At 43.2% G+C, this 21,369-nt stretch overlaps 1 protein-coding gene across 4 annotated transcripts in view; it reads right to left on the bottom strand.

Annotated features, from left to right (window-relative positions):
• DNAH3 (dynein axonemal heavy chain 3) overlaps positions 1-21,369 on the bottom strand; it is a 213,900-nt gene that overhangs the window by 167,022 nt on the left and 25,509 nt on the right. For all 4 annotated transcript variants that reach the window (XR_012512758.1, XM_074381954.1, XM_074381955.1 and 1 more), the window contains 4 exons: positions 14,163-14,288; positions 11,954-12,149; positions 8,712-8,891; positions 3,424-3,560 (listed from right to left, as the gene is read on the bottom strand). Coding sequence is in view for 3 of the 4 variants with exons in the window: in XM_074381954.1 (XP_074238055.1) it covers positions 3,424-3,560; positions 8,712-8,891; positions 11,954-12,149; positions 14,163-14,288 (639 nt within the window). In the remaining variant the exon portion in view is untranslated. The remainder of the gene's footprint in view (positions 1-3,423; positions 3,561-8,711; positions 8,892-11,953; positions 12,150-14,162; positions 14,289-21,369) is intronic.

Here is a 21,369-nt window from a genome sequence, read left to right as displayed (position 1 = left end):
GCATGGGACAAAACTGTCCCCATGATTCGATTACTTCCCCCTGGGTCTTACCCACAACACCGAATTCTGGGAGATACAATTCAAGTTGGGATTTGGTGGGGACATAGCCACATCATATCATTCTGTCCCTGGCCTCTCCATATCTCGTGCCCTCACATTTCAAAACCAAGCACACCTTTCCATGCCGCCCGAGACCATGGGAACCTACCTCTTGCATCAATATAACCTGGATGTGAGACCTGGAGTCAAAGGAGATTATTTTGGAGCTTTGAAGATTGACTGCCCCACTAGATTTTGGACTTGCATGGGCCCTGCAGCCCCTTTGTTTTGGCCAATTTCTCCCATTTGGAATGGCTGTATTTACCCAATACCTGTACCCCAACTGTATCTAAGAAGTAACTAGCTTGCTTTTGATTTTACAGGCTCATAGGCAGAAGGGATTTGCCTTCTCCCTAGTGAATAAGTCTCATGAAATCTGATGGGTTTATCAGGGGTTTCTGCTTTTTCTTCGTCCTTATTTTCTCTCTGGCAATACCTACACAAATACACCCAGGATTAATACTTTGTATCCCTCAATCCAATCAAGTTGACTCTCAGTATTAACCATCACAGGTGTCTTTTATTTTGTTTTATTATTTTTTTGAGACAGAGTCTCACTGTCCCTCAGGCTGGAGTGCAGTGACGTGATCTCAGCTCACTGCCACGTCCTCCTCCCAGGTTCAAATGATTCTCGTGTTTCAGCCTCTCAAGTAGCTAGGATTACAGGTGTGTGCCACCACACCTGGCTAATTTTTGTATTTTTAGTAGAGGGAGAATTTTGCCATGTTGGCCAGGCTGGCCTCAAATTCCTGGCCTCAATGCATTTGCCCAACTTGGCCTCCCAAAGTGCTAGGATTACAGGCACGAGCCACCATGCCGGGCCCAGTGTCTTTAATTTTAAGTGGAAATGATAATTAACATCTCGCAGGATTATTGTAATGCTTAACTGTAATAAAGTATATACAAATGAATTAATGCTATGCCTGACATACAGTGAATATGCAACAAAATATTATGCTAGTCCCTCCTTACCCTTGGGGATATGTTCCAAGACACCCAGTGAATGCCTGAAACCACAGACAGTACTGAACCCTTTGTATACTGTTTTTTCCTATACACCCATATGTATTTATGATTAAATTTAATTTATAAATTAGGCACAGCAGAAGATTAACAATAACTGATAAAATAGAACACATAACAATATGCTATAAAGATAAAAGTTATCTGAACATGGTCTGTTTCTCTCAAAATATCTTAATATTTTCCAACCTTAGTTAACCTCGGGTAGCTGTAACTGCAGAAAGCAAAACCACAGACAAAGGGGATGCCTGTGATCCCTATCCCTTTTTCCAGCTCCAAAATTCTATGCCTAAATCTTAAGATGACAATCTGGGACTAATCGACCTAAAATCTATTAAATAAAATCACATTTTTCTCTGTCTGTTATCAAATGATGCAAAAATGGCTGGACAGGTTTCCCCAAAATTGGAGGATGTGTTTGGGATGATCTGGTTTAAAATTTAAGTTTGAATTAAAATAAAAATGACAATGAGTAAGCAGAAATAACTCTATGGGACTCAGTACATACTTCCGAGAGTTAGCCAACACTTCAGACACTGAAACTGTGATGCAGTGAGAAGTATGTGGAACTGACAATCCAGGAAGACAAAACTGGGGCCAGGCACAGTGCCTCACACCTGTAATCCCAGCACTTTGGGAGGCCAAGGCGGGTGGATTACCTGAGGTCAGGAGTTCAAGACCAGCCTGGCTAACATGGTGAAGCCCTGTTTCTATTAAAAGTACAAAAATTAGCTGGACCTGGTGGTGCATGCCTGTAGTCCCAACTACTTGGGAGGCTGAGGCAGGAGAATTGCCTGAACCCAGGAGGTAGAGGTTGCAGTGAGCTGAGATCGCACCACTGCACTCCAGCCTGGGTGACAGAGAGAGACATCATCTCAAAAAATAATAAAATAAAATAAATGTGTGTCTAAGATTTCATGAATAGGGAAAACAGAGGTTTCAAAAATAAGTTCCCAAATCAAATTCATGAGGCCAGGGTTTCTAAATATAAGGCCATGATTTTTTGACTAGGTTAGCCGTTGTTCTCAACCGGTGGGGACTTTGCTTCCCAGGGGACATTTGGCCATGCCTGAAGACATTCTTGGTTGTCACCACCAGGGGATTCCTTCTGGCATGCATAATTCCTACAGGGATTCTGCTAAATAGCCCACCACGCACAAGACAACCCCCAACAATAGAATTTTCCAGTCAAAACTGTCAATAGAGCTGCAGTCTAAAAACTCTGGGTTAGTGTGACCATATCTCTTGGTTTGCCTGGGACGGTCCAGGTTTACACCTGTTGTCCCATGTCAACTGTTAATAACACTCCTTTCACTCACTTTGGAAGCTACTTACAAGATCACCCTAGTGTGATATGGTTTGGCGGTGTCCCTACCCAAATCTCGTCTTGAATTGTACTTCCCATAATCCCCACGTGTTGTGGGAAGGACCCAGTGGGAGTAATTTAATCACAGGGGCAGTTACCCTCATGCTATTCTCATGATAGTGGGTTCTCATGAGATCTGATGGTTTATAAGGGGCTTTTCCCTCCCTCTTTTGCTTGGCACTTCCCCTTCCTGCTGCCATGAGAAGAAGGATGTGTTTGCTTCCCCTTATGCCATGATTGTAGGTTTCCTGAGGCTTCCCCAGCCCTGCAGAACTGTGAGTCAATTAAGCCTCTTTCCTTTGTAAATTACTGTCTCAGACATGTCTTTATTACCAGTGCATGAATGGACTGTACATAGTGACTGCTCACGTGCATAACTGTGAGATATTCTACAGTGTGATGATTAAAGGGCATGGCCTGTGGGTTCAGATAACTGATTCTCAATCCCTTAATCCAAAATGCCCTGAAAACAGAAAGTTGCTTCAAAATTTATTTGGTAGCAAAAGTTGGCCTAAATGGATATGAGACTATTTATGTGAATACTTACAGGTTTCCCTGCAAAAATATCAGTATGATGCCCCAGACCTCACAAAAACTGTGAGATAATATATGATGTATGCATTATGTTATATTTATATAACCCAGAAATTTTGAAGTGCCAAAACATATCTGGCTTCACAACTATCAGATAATGCAGGTGGACCTGTAATTGAATTTGAATCCTGGCTCTCCTATTTGCTGTGTAACACTGGGACAGTTAGAGTTTCCTCAGCTACAAAGTGTGGATAAATAGTAATACTCATGTAAGTGTTGGCTATTCTTACTACGTATGTGTTCAGGTGTGTGGGAACAGGAATAGCTTATTGGATGAGAGTTAAGAATGCCGAATCAATGCCCGAAGGCTACGTAGCTAATAAAGTTATAACTAAACTTACTTGCGAGGGCCAACTTGATTTTTCTGAAATACCTTGAAAGTTTGATTCAAAAAGTCAGAAACAAGTTTTTCTTCTGCGTTAACAGTTCCAAGGATCAGATTACATCCCTTCAGCTCTGGGAACAGGACAGATTCCACCTAAAGAGTAAACACCACTTTTGCATGCTGCAAGACTTAAGAAGGGAGATGGTACCAAAATGCAAAACCTCCTGTCATGAACTCATTTCCAAGGATGTCAGCTGCATTTTTACTCTATTCCCACTTAGATAGTGCTGGGATCACCCTGCTGTTCCCTCTATCTCTGTTCTCTCTCCTTTACTTCTTACCTGGATTACTCATCTTTCAAATCTCCAACCTTTCAAGTGCCTTGTCCTTTGAGAGTCCCCCTTGCTCTCCCCTCACCCCACCCTCCAGCGGATGTTGGTTTTCCTGTTTCAAGCTCGCCTTCTGAACTTTTCCTGCTTAATGCTCATCACAATTGCAATTAGATGAATGTGTAATGGATGTTCTAGGTGGGTCAATGGAATGTGAATCTCATGAAGGCTTGGATCATATTTGATTTCTTCACTGTTACATCCCCAGGGTCTAGCAAAGCTTGGCACTTAGTCAGTGCTCAATAAATACTATGTGAGTCCATGAATATTATCATACTGCTCCCCTACTACCTGGTTTTCCTCTCTAATGAAAAGTGTGGAGACATGGATTCTAATTCTGAATTTGCCACTAATCGACAATGTGACCTTTGATAAACTACTTCTCTGGTGGGTTTCTTTTTTCTTTTTCTTTTATTTGGTTTGGAGACAGAGTCACGTTCTGTGGCCCAGGCTGGAGTGCAGCGGCATGATCTCAGTTCACTGCAACCTCCACCTCCCAGACTCAAGTGATTCTCCTGCCTCAACCTCACGAGTAGCTGGGATTACAGGCATCTGCCACCACATGCAGCTAATTTTTGTAGTTTCAGTAGAGACAGGGTTTCGCCATGTTGGCCAGGCTTGTCTCAAACCTCAAGCAACCCACCCATCTCGGCCTCACAAAGTGCTGGGATTACAGGCCACATCTGGCCTAAACTACTTCTCTGAATCCCCATTTTCTCATCTATGAAAAAGGTGAGATGTACTAGATTCTCCTCTCAGCTCGGGGAAAACAAAAAGCTATGGTTTTATGATCATGAGGCACTGAAACTATCTTCTGAGAGAATACACATTCTCTAATTTCTTTCTTTTTTTTTTAAGGAGACGGTCTCACTCCGTCACCCAGGTGGGAGTGCAGTGGCACTATCATAGTTCATTATAGCCCTAAACTCCTCAGCTCAAGCAATTCTCCTGCCTCAGCCTCCTGAGTAGCTGGAGCTACAGGTGTATGCCACCATGACTAATTTTCTTATTTTAATTTTATTTTTTTTGTAGAGACAGGGGCTCTCTCTATGTTGCCCAGGTGGTCTTGAACTGCTGATTTGGCTTCGTAACTTTCAGATAATGGAGGTGTTCCTGTAATTGAATTTGAATTCTGGCTCTTGTCTCAGCCTCCAAATATATTGGGATTACAGGCATGAGTCTCCACATGTAGGGACTCTAATTCCCTCAAGGCATGTGTGTGTCTCTGAGAATATTCTCACTTGCATGACTCATGCGGGCTGCAAAGTTCCTGCCTCGGACCCATTGCCTTCCACTGTCCTCTCTGCTAAGAAAGCTTTTAGTGACTGGTCTCAGAAAAGGTCTTTGGAGTGCTTCAGTGAGTTACATGTGTTATATGCCTTTGATGGAAATGCATCGATTTACAAAGAGGGAAAAGCAAGTGCAAATGATCTTTGTCTTCTTTGGCCAATCCAAAGGTTTTGAAACCAGTGGAGGAGCAACCTCTTTGCTGCAGCCTTACTACAGACAGCTGCTGAAGGCAAGAAGATGGAGGGATTGGCATTGGTCAGTGAGTGAATGAAGTGGTTTAGGGCAGCACAATTGGTGCCCCCAGGCCATGTGACAGATCACAAGTGGGCAGGATAATGGCTTGTCTCATGGGAGTAAGTCTTCAAATTCAGGAGGATGAAATACCTCTTGCTGCTCTTTCAATGTGGTTGATTCTCTCATGCCCTGTAGAGCAGTCTGTGAAATGGAGGCAAGAACAATTGCATTCGGCCAGACATAGTGGCTCACACCTATAATTCCCACACTTTGGGAGGCCGAGGTGGGTGGATCGCTTGAGCTCACGGGTTCAAGACCAGCTGGGCAACGTGGCAGAACCCATACAAAAATTAGCCGGGTATGGTGGTGTGCAACTGTTACCCCAGCTACTTGAGAGGCTGAGGTGGGAGAATGGCTTGAGCCTGGCACGCGGAGGTTACAGTGAGCCGAGAGTATGCCACAGCACTCCAGCCTAGGTGACAGAGTGAGACCCTGTCTCAAAATAAACAAAAAAATAAAAATAAAATAAAAAAGAACAATTACATTCTTTACAGGTAATTAATTGTTACTTTCTGCTTATCTCCCTTGCTCTCTGGTCCCGGACTCCTTGGGTTTGTCATCACACTCAATGCTCACGTCTGCACACTGCTCGAACTTTGCCATTCCCTGTCACTTTGAGTAAGAGAATTCTCCCATCAGGAGAGAAACTGGCCCTAGCAGCTCTTCCATAGTAATATATAATATTATAATATTAATATTGATATATCAAATATAAATTATATATATTTCTTGATTATGAAAATAATGCACTAACATGGCTACAAATGCTAATTTAAATTCTCCTTATTGAGGCCGGGCATGGTGGCTCACGCTGGTAATCCCAGCACTTTGGGAAGCTGAGGCAAGTGGAACAACTCAGGTCAGGAGTTTGAGACCAGCCTGGCCAACATGGCAAAACCCCGTGTCTACTAAGAATACAAAAATTAGCCAGGCGAGGTGGTGGGTGCCTGTAATCCCAGCTACTTGGGAGGCTGAGGCAGTATAATCGCTTAAACCCAGGAGGTGGACGTTGCAGTGAACCAAGATCATGCCGCTGCACTCCAGCCTGGGTGACAGATCAAGACTCTGTCTCAAAAAATAAATAAATAAATAAATTAATTAATTCTACTTACGGTAGTTTTTGTTTTATAAAACCCTTTTCTATTTAATCTGGCTTCATTTAATTTCTCATTCACCTCTTTTCATTACAGTCAGCATTAGAGCATCCTTGTTTTCCTCAGGTATGTTGTTGAAATAAATAATTCCAATATTTACTTTGATTTCCTTTAATATGTATTTTTTTTAAATGAAGTTTCGCTCTTGTTGCCCAGGCTGGAGTGCAATGACATGATCTTGGCTCACTGCAACCTCTGCCTTCTGGGTTCAAGCGATTCTCCTGCCTCAGCCTCCTGAGTAGCTGGGATTACAGGTGACCACCACCATGCCCAGCTAATTTTTTGTATTTTTAGTGGAGACAGGGTTTTACCATGTTGGCCAGGCTGGTCTAGAACTCCCGGCCTCAGGTAATCTGCCCGCCTCAGCCTCTCAAAATGCTGGGACTACAGGCATGAGCCACTGGGCCCAGCCCTTTTGATAATTCTTTCTCACAAATATGCTTTCTTGGTTTCTTTTTGTGTCTTGAATAATGCTATTTACTCTGTTTTCAAAAGTCTCTTGTTGGCTTTTTCCTACCAACATTTTTTGTTTTTGTTTAATTGAGACAGGGTCTCACTCTTTTGCCCAGGCTGGAGTGCAATGGTGCAATCATAGCTCACTGCAACCTTGAACTCCTGGGCTCAAGCAATCCTCCTGCCTCAGCCTCCAGAGCAGCTGAGACTACAGATGTGTGTCACCACACCCAGCTAATCTAATTTTGTAGAGACAAGGTCTTGCTATATTGCCCAGGCTGATATTGAACTCCTGGCCTCAAGCAATCTTCCCACTTCTCGACTTCCCAAAGCATTAAAATTATAGGTGTGAGCCACCGCACTTGACTTTTACTAACTTTTAAAATTCTTTTTTAACCATAAATACGGCAGAACTTGTAGGGCGTGAAGGTAGTACCCATCTGTTGCTATTCTTAAAGACTTTTCTTAGTCAACTAGCAGTACTATTTTATTTTATTTTATTTTATTTATTTTTTTTTTGAGATGAAGTCTTGCTCTGTCACCCAGGCTGGAGTGTGGTGGTGTGATCTCAGCTCACTGCAACCTCCCGCTTCCTGGGCTCAAGCGATTCTCCTGCCTCAGCCTCCTGAGTAGCTGGGATTACAGGCGTGTGCCACCATACCCGGCTAATATTTGTACTTTTGGTAGAGACGGGGTTTCACCATGTTAGTCAGGCTGGTCTCAAACTCCTGAGCTTGTGATCTGCTCGCCTTGGCCTCCCAAAGGGCTGGGATTACAGGCTGTACCCAAGCCCCATATATAGCCATCCAAATCACAGGGTCTTCTCTTCCATTTCCTTCCTAGGGATACTGGTTATAGGAGGGCTGCTCACTGTTTCTTCTCCTCCCACATACCAGTTTTAATGAAGCACTTAGAACCCTGTAAGTACCAGGTTGCAAAGAGAAGAGCAAGTGGGCCTCCTTGTACTATACCCTTGAACTCCTGGGCATTCGTTTCACATGAGCAAGGCTCATGTGAAACACAGGTAATATATGAAGACAATGAGAAAGCAGGAGGGTGAGGGAACTAGCCAGCAAGACCTCACAGATCCCTTCCCTATATGGACCTGGACAATGGCCCTTTGGCCATACCAACCAATCAGAGGGACTTAGAAAAAGATGGAGCTAAAAGGAGTTACATCCAGTGTATGATCCTGTCTAGTAATAAAAGTTCACTAGTAAGTGTCTGGAATTTAGTAACTCTCCTCTGGAAAGCAAACTGGAATGGGCTTCAGCCAGGAAAAGTTATTCTCTCTAGAAGCCTACAGGGGCTAAAACTTAACAAACCAACCAACAAACAAGCACACAAACAAGTGAAACTTCAAAATGTAATAAAAAAATTTTTGGCAAGTTAATGGCAGTTGATTTATGATGGATTATTAACCCAGGGATATGGCTTGGGACCTATCTGACTCATTGAAGTTGACATCATGGAGGAAACTCTACTCTCTCACAAAGTAGCTCTTAATGCCCTTGTTAGAAGCACAATTCTGGGTTGCATGAATATTTCTTTACGGTACAAATCATCTCTCTGGAGTCAAAGGGGTATATTCAGGATATATCCCCAAAGCAAAACCCCTTAACCGTGTATCACAGCTCCCTGACTTGTACAAACAACCTCTTTCAATACATTTTATTCACTAAGTGAATAAATCATGCAAATGAATGATTAAGTGACTACTATACCTTGGGGATCCCGTTAGAGTTCTTAATAATTTCCAGGAAAGAGTCACATATTAATTTCCAGCAGTCATCGAAAGATGGATTGAAGATGATAATGGGTTCATTGACTTCAAGTTTGATCATGATTAGCTGAGGTATAAAAAACTTCATCTCTTGGTAGGGCTCCTTAAAATCATTCCCATCCTTCAGGAGACATAAGGTATGGCAAGTGTCACACAATTGAGCCTTCCAAAATCAAGGGAGTGAATTTTACACATTCATAGAACTACATGAGGACCAGAAAAGGCAATGAACGGCACCATGTACTGTATATGTTTAAAACTTGACCTGGGGCTATGTACCACGGCTCACACCTATAATCTCAGCACTTTGGGAGGCCAAGGTGGGTGGATCATCTGAGGTCAGGAGTTCGAGATCAGCCTGGCCAACATGGGGAAACTACATTTCTACTAAAAACACAAAAAAATTAGCCGGATGTGGTAGTGGGTGCCTGATCCCAGCTGCTTGGAAGGCTGAGGCAGGAGGATTGCTTGAACCCGGGAGGTGGAGGTTGCAGTGAGATCACGACATAAGATGATAAGATGAGATGAGATGAGATGGGATAGGATGGGATGGGATTCGATGGGATGGGATGGGATGGGATGGTAGGATAGTTGGGTATAGCTTAGCTCACCCTGAGTCCATGCTCTCTCCCTTTCTTAAAGACTTTATTTTCTCATTGTTTACATGGCTTGGTAATTCCTGCACCCAATTTCTAGATCCTTCCTGTCCTTCAAAATTCAGCTAAAACATTTCTTCCTTTGGGAAGCTTCCTTGTTTCTCAGCTGGATATAATCTTCTCCCACTTCTGAACTTGTGTTATTTCTGCTTCTTTCATAGTAATTTTTCTCTGTTTTGTTTTATTTGTTTTCTTAGAGACAAGGTCTCACCATGCTGCCAGGCTGGTCTTAAACTCCTGAGCTCAAGTGATCCTCCTGCCTTGGCCTGGGATTACAGGCATGACACACCAGGCCCAGCCTAGTATGTTTTTCTTTCTCTGTGGTAGGAATTGATATGCATATCTCAACTTCTCCTCCTAAAGTTGAGGGCAGGATCTATGTCTGATCATCTCTCTCTTCCAAAATACCTGAGACAGCATTTAGTACCTAATAGGTGCTCAATAAAAACTTATTGACTCAATCCAAAAGTATTAATTGTAATCTGTGTGACCCTTAATGGAGTTGCTAATGGGCATTAGTTTATTTTAGACACTCAAAATATCAACCTTGCTACAACAGAAATATTGACATAGAGCTATTTCTAATTCTCTACAAAAGCTCTAACACAAAATACTCTTATAAACTATGGAGCCTAATAAAATTGTCGTAAGGCAGCTGTAAAGTACTTGTTATACAGAGATTTCTAGATCCATTTAAAGATGACTGATAATATTTGGTGAACACCCATTGTATATCAAATAGCTATAAATTACCCCCTTACTTCCAGACATAGGAAGATTTTACACTTCCCTTTGTGTGGAATTTTAGAGTGAGATTGGTTTCTACCATCGGGTTTCTTCTGCTTAGCAAAGTAGATGATTACAATGATGTTTATAGGTTGGTCCTCTTTAGAGAGCTAACATTGCTGTTGCAATTCAGTAGCATTGGTTTCTACATTTTTGAGCAATAGGCCAACTGTTCATCTTTACTTCATTTGGAAAACTTAACCTTTTATAACAAGGTAATTTTTAACTTTTATTACTTTTTAAAGGTAAAATGTGCACATAGCATAAAATTCAAATAAATATTCATTGATTTTTAGGCCATCTAAATTAAGGAATGCTATGGTGCTTTGAAAACCAGGACTTAATGTTTTCAGTTTTCTTTTTTTCTTTTTTCTTTTTTTTTTTTTTTTGAGAAAGAGTCTCACCTGTCCCCCAGGCTCGAGTAGCGCAGTGTCGTGATCTAAGCTCACTGCAACCTATGCCTCCTGGGTTCAAGCAATTCTCCTACCTCAGTTTCCTGAGTAGCTGGGATTACAGGCACCCACCACCACTCCCAGTTAATTTTTGTATTTTTGGTAGAGATGGGGTTTCACCATGTTGACCAGGCTAGTCTTGAACTCCCGGCTTCAACTGATCCACCTGCGTCAGCCTCCAGAAGTGCTGGTATTACAGGCGTGAGCCACCATGCCTGGCCAGTGTTTTTAGTTTTCATTTTTACTTCACTAAAACAGTTTCATGAAAGAAGTTATTAATTAGGTCAACAAAGCCTTTTGTCTTGAGGGGTATCCCTTGCCAAGACCAAAGAATGAAAGCCAATATCTGCAATGAAACACACAGTACTCCCTCAATATCAAGCCAAAGATTGAAAACAAACCTTTTCCAACCCCCTCCCCCTTCCCTGTAACAGAGCAGAGAGGATAAAAAAAGGATTCTTTCTCCCTAAAATGTAAGACATACGTATTTCATTTTATGCAATTTTTCTTTAAATTTTCTTAACAACTTTACTTCTGCAAATTTTTATCAACTTAATACTGAGTGATTATCTCAAGAAAGCTTGCTATGTATTTAAAGAAACAATTTTTAAAATCATTCAAATACACAGCTGGACTGGACTTTTAAAAATTTTATGTTTTTATATTTCTCTTTAAACATTAAAAAATTGATACCTCTTAAATGTACATATTTATGGGATACCTATAATGTATAGTGAGCAGATCAGGGTAATTAGCATATTTATCATCTCATTTACTTTTTTTTTTTTTTGAGACAGAGTTTCACTCGTCACCCAGACTGGAGTGCAATGGCATAATCTGGGCTCACTGCAACCTCTGCCTTCTGGGTTCAAGCGATTCTCCTTCCTCAGCTTCCCAATAGCTGTGATTACAGGTGTTAGCCACCATGCCCAGCTAATTTTTGTATTTTTAGTAGAGACAGTGTTTCCCTATGTTGGCCAGGCTGGTCTTGAACTTCTGACCTCAGGTAATCTGCCCTCCTCCAAATCCCAAAGTGACCAGGATTACAGGTGTGAGCCACTGCGCCTGGTCACAGTTACCAATTTTTTTCTGTGTGTTAGGAACATTCAATACCCTTCTTCCAGCTAAAATAAAGCATTTTTATAAACTAACAACTGACTGACTGATGTGGGTACAAGTCAAGCATTTCACTTTGTGCCCTGGCTCACAGCTGAGGACATACATGATAGAATCCTGGTTCTAACCAGGTCATTCCCCTCAAAAGGTCCAAGCGCAGGTCCCTGACATACTTTGTGTATCATGAAAAGGGAAACGAGGTCCTCAAGCGACTTAATGACCAGCTCCCTGAGCTGCAGCGACATAAACGATGCCACAGAAGCAAAATATTCCTCAATGTTTCGACAGGAGTCGTACTTGCTCTTGGGAGCGAAACGAACCCAGTGCTCCTTGCGCGAGGTAAAAAGCTGGGCACAGGTGGGGATCCACCTGTAAAAACAGAAGGGTGTCCATGTGAGAAGCTCTTCTGGGCTCCGAGGAACCCTCTTGCCATGCCCCTGAGCTCTGTGATGAGGCAGATGGGCTCATGTCTCACCAAGCAGCCTTGCAAATCGGTACTTTCAATTTCTGTCTGCCTTACCTGCCAATGCCTCTTTCTTGGGAAGAAAGTAATATGATTTGAATTAAGAGATTATTCTTCCATTGACAATACCCAAATGGAAAGGGGATATTGGTGGCATGTCCTGCTGAAAGAGTCCACAGTTTCTTCATTATAATCAGAGATTAGGGTAAAGGGGCATAAGGAACTAGAATGTTCTGTCCCACTTCTCTCTCTCTGGAAGGTGCCTGACTTTTGATTCAGACTTTGTAGAGGGAAAGAGAGAATGAGGAGCAAAGAAAGAAAATGGAGGAGGAGAAACTCCAGTGTGGCCATGGTTGATCAGAAGTTGATGGCAGAAATCAGTTAACCAAAAGAAGAAATAGCCAGGTGTGGCGGCTCATGCCTGTAATCCCAGCACTCTGGGAGGCCGAGACAGGCAGACACTTGAGGCCAGGAGTTCAAGACCAGCCTGGCCAACATGGCAAAACCCCATCTCTACAAAAGCAAAAACAAAACAAAACAAAACAAAAATAGCTGGGCGTGGTGCATGGTGGTACACACCTGTAGTCCCAGTTACTCGGGAGGCTGAGGCAGGAGAATCACTTGAACCTGGGAGACTGGAGATTGCAGTGAGCTGAGATTGTGCCACTGCACAACTTGGGTGACAGAGCAAGCAAGATTCTGTCTCAAAAACAAATAAGCAACAACAACAACAACAATGAAGAAATAGATGCTCCATTGTTTCTTTCCTCCCAAGTTCCCCACTTACTAATTCCCTGTGGAAACCCACTGGCCTTTTCATCCTATTGCATCTTTTCTCTGACTCTAAAAAGGTACTACTCTAGCAATCAGAGAAGCATTACTACTGGTTATAGTCATAGAGGCATGAGACTTATTGAGCAGCTATTATGTGCCAATGATTTTATCTACATTTTCTCTGCTAATAGAAAACCCATCTGTAAGTATTATTATCATTATTTTACAAAAGAGAATTTCTCTGGCTGTGGATATAGTCTTGCATGCATTTGCAAAGGAAAAAGGAATTGTCCAAATGTCTGAAACACCTTCACCTTGAAATCTTGAGGCTGTTTATCTGGACCATCTGAATATAAGTTATTCAAGTACATTACCCTGTAACACAGCAAGGTTTAAAGCAGGGGTCTGCAACCCCTGGGCCATGGACTGGTTTTAGGAACTGGGCTGCACAGCAGGAGGTAAGCAGAAGGTAGCCTAGCGAAGCTTCATCTGTATTTACAGCCACTCCCCATCACTTGCATTACCGCCTGAGCTCTGCTTCCTATCAGATTAGCAGCGGCATGAGATTCTCATAGGAGCGGGAACCCTATTGTAAACCGCACATGCGAGGGATCTAGCTTGCACACTTCTTAGGAGAATCTGATGCCTGATGATCTGTCACTGTCTCCCATCACTTTCAGACGGGACCATCTAGTTGCAGGAAAACAAGCTCAGAGACCCTACTGATTCTACATTACGGCGAGTTGCATAATTATTTCATAATATATTACAATGTAATAATAAAAAGAAGGTACACGGTAAATGTTGTGTGCTTGAATCATCCCGAAACCATTCCCCTGCCCCAGTCTGTGGAAAAATTGTCTCCCACGAAACCAGTCCCTATTGTCAAAACGGTCGGGGACCACTGGTCTGAAGGATTCCAGGAGGAGGGAATGCGAGTGATAGCCTTCTATGGTGATGGGGGAGTTTCAATAAGGCAGAGGGAAGACTAGGCGTGAGGCACAGAGAGCAGCTGGACATGAGACTAAGAGGACAGGAAAGGATGTCGGGGGGACGACCCGCAGGCTGGGTACCAGCTTCATCTCAGAGGGTTTTCAGTCTTTAAGATACCGAGGTTCAGCCCCACTCGGAGGGCAGATACTGACTTGTTGAGAAGAATCTGGTGCGCCTCCAGGCAGTGCTTCTGGATCACATTCCAATATTCCTGAGGCTGCAAAGGCAATTTTCCCGCTAGTAATTCTGCCGTTCGAACAAACCTGAGGTTTCTGAATCTGCCAAAAGAGGGGAGAAACTTCCTAAGCTAAAGAACACTTAATAACAAATTCTGTAGGATGGGTTCCAAGGGTGTGCATTCACGTTTTTCAGTGAAAGTTAAGCAGAATCAAATGAATTACAGGATATGGGAAAGATCCTGAGGAGGATATGGGAGACTGAGCAGAGGGGAGCTAAGTCCTAAAGAACGCTTGCAGGGAGGGGACAAATGAGGTGACCCAAGAGTGTTTCTGAGCCTTAGATGTGCTGAACTCTGCATAATCCATTGAGGGGTGGGGCTATGGTACCAGCTGGAGACTCAGCTGGCTGGGAACTTGGGTATCAAATCGATGAGTCAATGTCCTTTACAACAATGAAGACCCAGAGACCAGGACCAAGCAAAGCATCATCTTCATCGTCAAGTGAGATTCACCTAAGCCTCACTGTGGCCTCTGGGTGAACTCTTTTTTTTTTTTTTTTTTTTTTTTTGAGACGGAGTTTAGCTCTTGTTACCCAGGCTGGAGTGCAATGGCGCGATCTCGGCTCACCACAACCTCCGCCTCCTGGGTTCAAGCAATTCTCCTGCCTCAGCCTCCTGAGTAGCTGGAATTACAGGCACGCGCCACCATGCCCAGCTAATTTTTTGTAGTTTTTTAGTAGAGACGGGGTTTCACCATGTTGACCAGGATGGTCTCGATCTCTCTACCTCGTGATCCACCCGCCTCGGCCTCCCAAAGTGCTGGGATTACAGGCTTGAGCCACCGCGCCCGGCCCCTGGGTGAACTCTTGAAGGCAACTTGGAGGACTGCTTCAATTTAAACCAAAAGCTTATGGATCCTGGCATTTTTGAGGCTAAGGAAAGAGGATGGAGGATGGCTTGAGCTCAGGAGTTTGAGATCAGCCTGGCAATATAGTGAGACATCATCTCTCCAAAAAAAAAAAAAAAAAAAAGGGATGTGTTGGGTGTAGTGATGCACACCTGTAATCCCAGCTACTTGGGAGGCTCAGGCAGGAGGATTGCTTGAACCCAGGAGGTCAAGGCTACAGTGAGCCCTGATTACATCACTGCACTCCAGCCTGAGTGACACAGCAACGCCCTGTCTCCAAAAAGAAAACAAAAAGCCTCTTTAAGCCCTCTACCTCCTGTCACTGTGCTGGTGAAGAAAGGCCAACCGGTGAGAAGAAAGTTTTCTCCACTACAAGGGGAGGGGTATCCTTTTAACACCTAAGTCAGATTCTATCTGCTCGCAACCCTCCATTGACTTACCATTTCAGAGTAAAAGAGTGTCTAATGACTGGGGCCCATGAGGTGCTCTGCATCCTGTGCCATCTCTCTTACTCCTGTCCTACCTGTCACCTCCCTCCCTGACCTCCTCCCCTATCTGCCTCCCTGACTCATCGTGCTCCAGGCATACTTGCCTCATGCTGTTCCCAAGACATGGCCACCTGCTGCTGCTTGGGTCCTTTGCACAGGCTGTTCCTGCTGCCTCCAGAACTCATCCCCCTCGACTTCTACTCTTCGCCTTCCAGCCTTGGCTCAAATGTCACCTTCACAGTAAAGGCTACCCACAGGTAGGTGTGTGGTTGTGCAGGCTGTGCCCCGTTCGAGGGGCCAGAATGGGTTCATGCTCTGCTTGTCAAGAAATGCACCCTGCCTGTAATCCCAGCACTTTGGGAGGCCAATGTGGGTGAATTACTTGAGGTCAGGAGTTCAAGACCAGCCTTGCCAACATGATGAAACCCCATCTCTACTAAAAAAAAAAAAAATTACAAAAATATGCTGGGCGTGGTGGCACATGCCTGTAATCCCAGCTACTTGGGAGGCTGTGGCAGGAGAATTACCTGAACCCAGGAGGCAGAGGCTGCAGTGAGCTGAGATTGCACCACTGCATTCCAGCCAGGGCAACAGAGCAAGGCTCTGTCTCAAAAACAAAAACAAAAACAAATGCACCCTGGTGTTAGGCTATATCCATCCCATGAGTAGAACAGGGATGAGGGGAAGGTTTGTTAAATTCAAACAAGTGTTTTATGGGCAAGCAGCCCCACCCGAGCCCCACACAAACCACACTCCCTATCCCCATTACCCTGGCGAATTTTTCTTTTCATAGCACCCATCACCTTCTAACATTTTATATAATTTATTTACCTAATATATTTATTGCCTGTCTTCCTCCTAGAAAAATGAACTCACTTCTGTAGCCACTGCACTAAAATATGCTTAGCACATTACCAGGACCTAGCACCTATTTGTTAAATGAATGAATGAATGAATGACTAAATAAATGAAAAAAACAAATGAACTCACAGTTTGGAAGACAAGAGAGAGAGGAAGGAGCCTTTGGACCTAATATATATTTATTTTCTATCTAATGCTTGAGTGACAACTCGTAGAACTATTGCTGCTAGAGTTTTCCAGGGTATATCAGTAGGATAGTGGGGATGGATAAGGAAGAGCAGAAACTAATAAAAATCTCTCATCAAGCCCTCTACTTTTTTTTTTGAGACAGTGTTCTCACTCTGTCACCTAGGCCAGAGTGCAGTGGTGCAGTCTGAGGCTCACTATAGCCTTGATCTCTGGGGTTCAAGCAATTATCCTGCCTCAGCCTTCCGAGTAGCTAGGACTACAGGCACTCACCACCACACCCAGTTAATTATTGTATTTTTAGTAGAGATAGGGTTTCATTATGTCGGCCAGGATGTTGTACAATTCCTGACCTCAGGTGATCCTCCCACCTCAGCCTCCCAAGGTGCTAGGATTACAGGCATGAGCCACCATGCCCAGTGAAATCCTCCACTTTTAATCTTTTGTTGTTTTTCCTCCTGTTAACCCATCAGGCTTAGCAGCTAGATGTTGGTCAACCAAGGATGTGGCTGTCTAGTGCTGTTGCATCAGAGTTTCAGAGGCCACCATTCAGATTGTTGGCAGCCCAGTAGTAGGAACCAGAACCAGAAAAGTGCTGGCTACATGTTCACATTCCCGGACCACTTCTCCACGCCATACTCATACCACTCAACTGAGACCCACAGGGCAGATCAGCCCACCGCCTCTATGAAAGCAGCTGTGAAGTTCCCCTGGGTTTCTGCAATGAGTCCAGGCAGAATTCTACTTTGATCTACAATCATGCAGTGTTCCACTAAAGGCAACACCACCATTCCACCTGGAGACAGGTTCACCAAGACAGACACAGCATTCCTGGGCATGATGCCTTATACAATACGGGCACTCAGTGAATATTTGCTGAATGAACAGATGAATCTCCTTCTGCCTTGTCCTATGACATGCTTACCTTCACCTGTTTCTCTGAGATCAGTGGATGCCCTGCCCTTTGCTACACTACCCAAGACCTCTTTTAGCTCATAGGTCCAACGATTCTCTTCCTGACATCTATTCATTTATAAATGGCTCCTTTAAATGATCACTCCTTGTCACTATTTTCCAAACTGGATCTTTGCCCAATATCTTAGCTCATCTAAATTCTTGCCTCTAATTTTCATCATTCATTTTAATGACAATTAGGCATTTCTCCTCATCCTCTGCAAATCCTGAAAGCTGGGTTTTGAGTTCTTTTTGGTGGAGGTGATGAGCTTGGTTTTCATCTTATCTGACCAGGCATAAAGCACTGCTAGGCAAGAGTAAGACCCAAGGACCTCATTCACCACACATTGGATAGCCACCCCTAATGTGGCCATTGTCACCACTTGATAATTCTGTTACTCATCTTTCCTCAAAACCTAACAAACTTCCCACATTGGCCAGATCAGATTTCCTATTCTTTTCTCAGACCACAATCCTCACTCTAGCCCTAAAATCCCCCACCTTTCCTTGATCACTAAGAACTTAAATAGTGCATCACATGAGAAAATAGCTCTACGTCATTTCCTTAACCAATCTTTCTCCTTGGTTATTTTTATTATTTATTTATTTATTTTTGAGAACTGCCCTGTTTTGTGTCTTGCCCGATTACCCAGGCTGGAGTGTAGTGGCACAATCTCAGGTCACTGAAACCTCCCAGGCTCAAGCGATTCTCGCCTCAGCCTCCCGAGTAGTAGCTGGAATTATAGGCACACGCCACCACACCCGGCTAAATTTGGTATTTTTAGTAGTGATAGGGTTTTGCCATGTTGACCAGGCTAGTCTTGAACTCCTGACCTCAGGTGATCCGCCTTCCTCGGCCTCCCAAAGTGCTGGGATTACAGGTGTGAGCCACTATATCCAGCCTCTCATTGCTGATTTTTTTGGGTTCAGTTGTTAAAATCCTCCTAAATCATTTCAGTACAGTTTAGTGCTTCTATTGCCGGCATTATCTTCCTTAGGGAACCATGAAAAGCAAGTGGTAAAAAGCCTTTCTTCTCAGTGAAGCTACAGGTTCAAAAATTCGCCATCTTTGCTACAAGATCAATTTAAACTCATGTACATGTACCTACTATCTTCTTAGCATGAAGTTTCTGACAATTCACCCAACTCTAAGACTGACTTCCTCACTAGTTTTTATGTTAATTTATATTTTTAGCTCATACACATGCTTGTACTTAAAGCAGTATTTTCATTTGTTGAGTAACTACTGTGTGCCAAGCAGTAGCCTTAGCACTTTCTTTCCCTAACAACTCCATGAGGTAGGTATTGTTATGATGATTCTCATTTGCATATAGAAAACAGGGTCAGTCTAGGCAGTGGCTCACCCTCTAATCCCAGCACTTTGGGAGGCTGAAGAGGGAGGAATTCTTGAGACCAGGAGTTCAAAACCAGCCTAAGCAACATAGAGAGACCATGTTTCTACAAAAAATTTAAAAATTGGTCACGCATGGTGGTATGCACCTGCAGTCCCAGCTCTTTGGGAGTTTGAGGCTGCAGTGAGCTCTAATCCTGCCACTGCACTGCACCCTGGGTGACAGAGCAAGACCCTCTCTAAAAGAAAGAAAGAAAGAGAGAAACAAACAGGGTCACAGAGGGATTAATTTCCCTCAGATTAGACTGTTAATTAGTGACAGAACAAGAACCAGAATTCAGATCCCATTCCATAAATTATTACTTTATATGCTTCTACCTAGTTAGAAAATTACTTATTTTTTCTCAATGTCCTGACTGCTGACTGGTACCTGCAATGCTTTAGAAAATTGAATTCAGTTCAAAGAAGAGAATACAGTTATTTCTTTTCACTGGTGGGCTCTGTCCTAACTTGACTTCATCCTCAATTCCTTTTTTTGTTTTTTCTGAAATGGAGTCTTGCTCTGTTGCCCAGGCTAGAGTCCAGTGGCATGATCTTGGTTCACTGCAACCTCTGCCTCCTTGGTTCAAGCAATTCTCCTGCCTCAACCACCCAAGTAGCTGGGGTTACAGGTGCCTGCCACCGCCTGGCTTTTTAAAAAATTTTTAGTAGAGACGGAGTTTCACCATGTTGGCCAGGCTGATCTCAAACTCCTGACCTCATGATCCGCCTACCTCAGCCTCCCAAAGTGCTGGAATTACAGGTGTGAGCCACTGCACCTGGCCTCCTTTTCAAAATATAAGCAAAACTAAGGATTTGAAAAACAAGTAGGTTCTCCAAGCCACAGGGCTCCCTTAAGCTAAACATGTTCAAAGCTAGATATCCTCCCACAAAATATATGGGCTACTAACAAGTTCAGCCAATCAGAGTTAAGTAAGCATATCTGTCTCTAATTTTTCTAATTAAAAAATTCAAATGGGGGCAGCTCAACATTTCATTAGCCTGGCCTTTCGGTGAACTCCAGTGTCTTCATTCTCTCACCAGGATTTGTACCCCTTCTTAAAAGAAAGGCTCACTAAAAAAACCACAGCCTTCCTCCTCCCTGCCCACTGCAACTGATGCATAGATAAAACAAATGTGGGTAGCTATCCCGTGGATTAGTATGCAGCCATCAAAAGGAAGTAGTGCTGATACAAGCTTCAATGTGGATGAAGACTGAAAACATTGTTCATTGAAAGACACCAAAAAAACAAAACAAAACAAAACAAAAAAACAAAAATTAAAAAGCAGGGCGTGGTAGCTCACGCCTGTAATCCAAGCACTTTGGAGGCCAAGGCGGGCGGATCACCTGAGGTTGGGAGTTCAAGACCAGCCTGACCAACATGGTGAAACCCTGTCTTAAAAAAAAAAAAAAAAAAAAAAAAAAAAAGACACCAGACACAAAAGATCATACATTGCATGATTCCATTTCTATGAAATGTCCAGAATAGGCAAATCCATAGAAACAGAAAATCGATTAGTGGTTGGAAGGAAATGGGGCAAGGCAAGAATGGGGAGTGGCTGCTAATGGGTTTCTTTTTGGGGTAATAATAATATTCCTGAATTAGACAGTGGTGAGGATTAAACAAACTTGTGAATATATTAAAAACTATCACATTGTGTGCTTTAAAAGGATGAATTTTGTGGAATGTGGATATCTCACTTTTTTTTTTAATTGTACTTTAAATTCTGGGGTACACGTGTAGATCTTGCAGGATTGTTGCACAGTTATGCACATGCCATGGTGGTTTGCTGCCTCCATCCCCCCATCACCTACATCAGGCATTTCTCCCAGTGTTATTCCTCCCTAACCTCCCTACCTCCCACTGTCCCTCCCCTAGCTCCCCACCCCCCAACAGACCCCAGTGTGTGATGCTCCCCTCCCTGTGTCCATGTGTTCTCATTGTTCAACACCCACCTATGAGTGAGAACATGTGGTGTTTGGTTTTCTGTTCTCGTATCAGTTTGGTGAGAATGACGGTTTCCAGATTCATCCGTATCCCTACAAAGGACATGAATTCATCCTTTTGTATGGCTGTGTAGTATTCCATGGTGTGTATATGCCACATTTTCTTTATCCAGTCTATCATTGATGGGCATTTGGGTTGGTTTCTGGTTTTTGCTATTGTAAATAGTGCCACAATGAACATATGTGTGCATGAAAAAAATGAAAGAGTAAAAAAAGGTGGCTTCTGCCTCATCTGGACTCCTACAATTCTATTTTTTTTTAGATGGAGTTTTGCCAATTTAATCATTGATAAATATACCTGAGAGATCACTGCTTGCCAGCCCTGTACTGGCACTGAGCTACATAAAGGAATAAGATCACCCCGGTGTAGTGGCTTGCACCTGTAAT

Source organism: Saimiri boliviensis, chromosome 12 (assembly GCF_048565385.1).
Source record: "Saimiri boliviensis isolate mSaiBol1 chromosome 12, mSaiBol1.pri, whole genome shotgun sequence".
Lineage (NCBI taxonomy): Eukaryota > Metazoa > Chordata > Mammalia > Primates > Cebidae > Saimiri > Saimiri boliviensis.
This window is presented reverse-complemented; position numbering and strand designations above follow the sequence as displayed.